Below are 1,302 nucleotides of genomic sequence, written 5' to 3'. Positions count from 1 at the left end.
TTTTAGTATGCTTTTGACAGAACATCAACACGACAGAGACAAACACCTGAGGCCTGCACAATGGTTTTAATGTAATGTTCACAACTACGAACCTGAGGCTCAATGGTTTTTGCTCCCCCACTGTTCTCATTCTTAAAGTGCCTGCCTTTACAGCATATATCCAATCCTGTAAACGAGTTGCAGTTACGTCACGCAAACACGTGATATAAACTTTTGCGGCCATGATGGTAGGCTAGACGCCTCATCAGTGCGCCTCAGTTAGCTGGTCACCAGTTCGTTTCTCATAACAGTTCTGAATTATTTTGACCATGGTGACTACATGTGTAGCTGTTGCTTGTCAGGACAGACAAGACCGAGATCCAGGAAAGAACTTTCACCGTTTTCCGACGGATCCTGGGCGTAGATCTCGATGGATCGCTGCAGTAAAGCGAGAAGGTTGGCAGCCCACCAGCGCGAGTCGTGTCTCCAGTGACCATTTCATTCTGAGTAAGTAACCACTCTTTCTGCAGGAGATAATAAATATATAGTTTAGATTACAAATATAGGAGGGCTCTGAAACCAGAAATGAAATACAATCGTTCTATAGTTGTGTTGAGGCTGTACAAATATTATATTATATTCTTTTACTTTTATAAGTAGGGGCTGCATAAACAGTTATAAACAAAATAGTTCATGACAGGTCACAAAACAACGATTATAAAATTCTATCCCTGTATTATTGTTTAGCTTAACATGCATCACAACTGTGTATTGTATAAAATTTACTTTTCATTTAAAAGAACGATACATAAACAACTCGGTTACTCTTGCCTCTTGATTAGAGTCTTCTTGTTTAATGAATAACAGTTAATGATTCACTTTTATTTAAATAAAAAAATTTCAAGCTGCAAGCTATTTACATATATTATCATGTACTATATAATAGTATATATATATAAAATCAGCTAATTGTCACAAAATTATGTAATATGTTTATTTTTTTGTATTACAGGTAAGAATGATGACTTTCTATCCCCAGACTACGTTCCTTTACAGTTCCAATATGTCTTCTTCATCAAGACCTCAGACATATTTCGTTAAGATTGAGATTCAACATGAATATGCAATACTTAGGTTTTCTGTACGGTGTGCATTCTTCAACAATACCTAGGTTGTTTCAGACAGTTGTTGATGATGTGATGTATGCTCGTTTAGTTCCAGCAACCATTTTCTGGCCAGATCGTGATCTTCTTCGTAGAACTGTTCCCACCTGTTTCCAGAGAACATTTCCAAAGTGTGCATGAGTCATTGATTGTTTTGAAA

General features: G+C 36.9%; 1 protein-coding gene across 1 annotated transcript; it reads left to right on the top strand.

Moving 5' to 3' along the window:
- The first annotated feature begins 231 nt into the window (after positions 1-231).
- LOC143227995 (THAP domain-containing protein 1-like) lies at positions 232-1,096 on the top strand. The gene is made up of 2 exons (XM_076459345.1): positions 232-486; positions 992-1,096. Exons 1-2 carry the CDS (start codon positions 309-311, stop codon positions 1,078-1,080), a joined length of 267 nt encoding a protein of 88 aa, XP_076315460.1. The 5' UTR covers positions 232-308; the 3' UTR covers positions 1,081-1,096.
- Positions 1,097-1,302: the final 206 nt, after the last annotated feature.

Source organism: Tachypleus tridentatus, chromosome 10 (assembly GCF_004210375.1).
Source record: "Tachypleus tridentatus isolate NWPU-2018 chromosome 10, ASM421037v1, whole genome shotgun sequence".
In the NCBI taxonomy this organism is placed as follows: Eukaryota; Metazoa; Arthropoda; class Merostomata; order Xiphosura; family Limulidae; genus Tachypleus; species Tachypleus tridentatus.
This window is presented reverse-complemented; position numbering and strand designations above follow the sequence as displayed.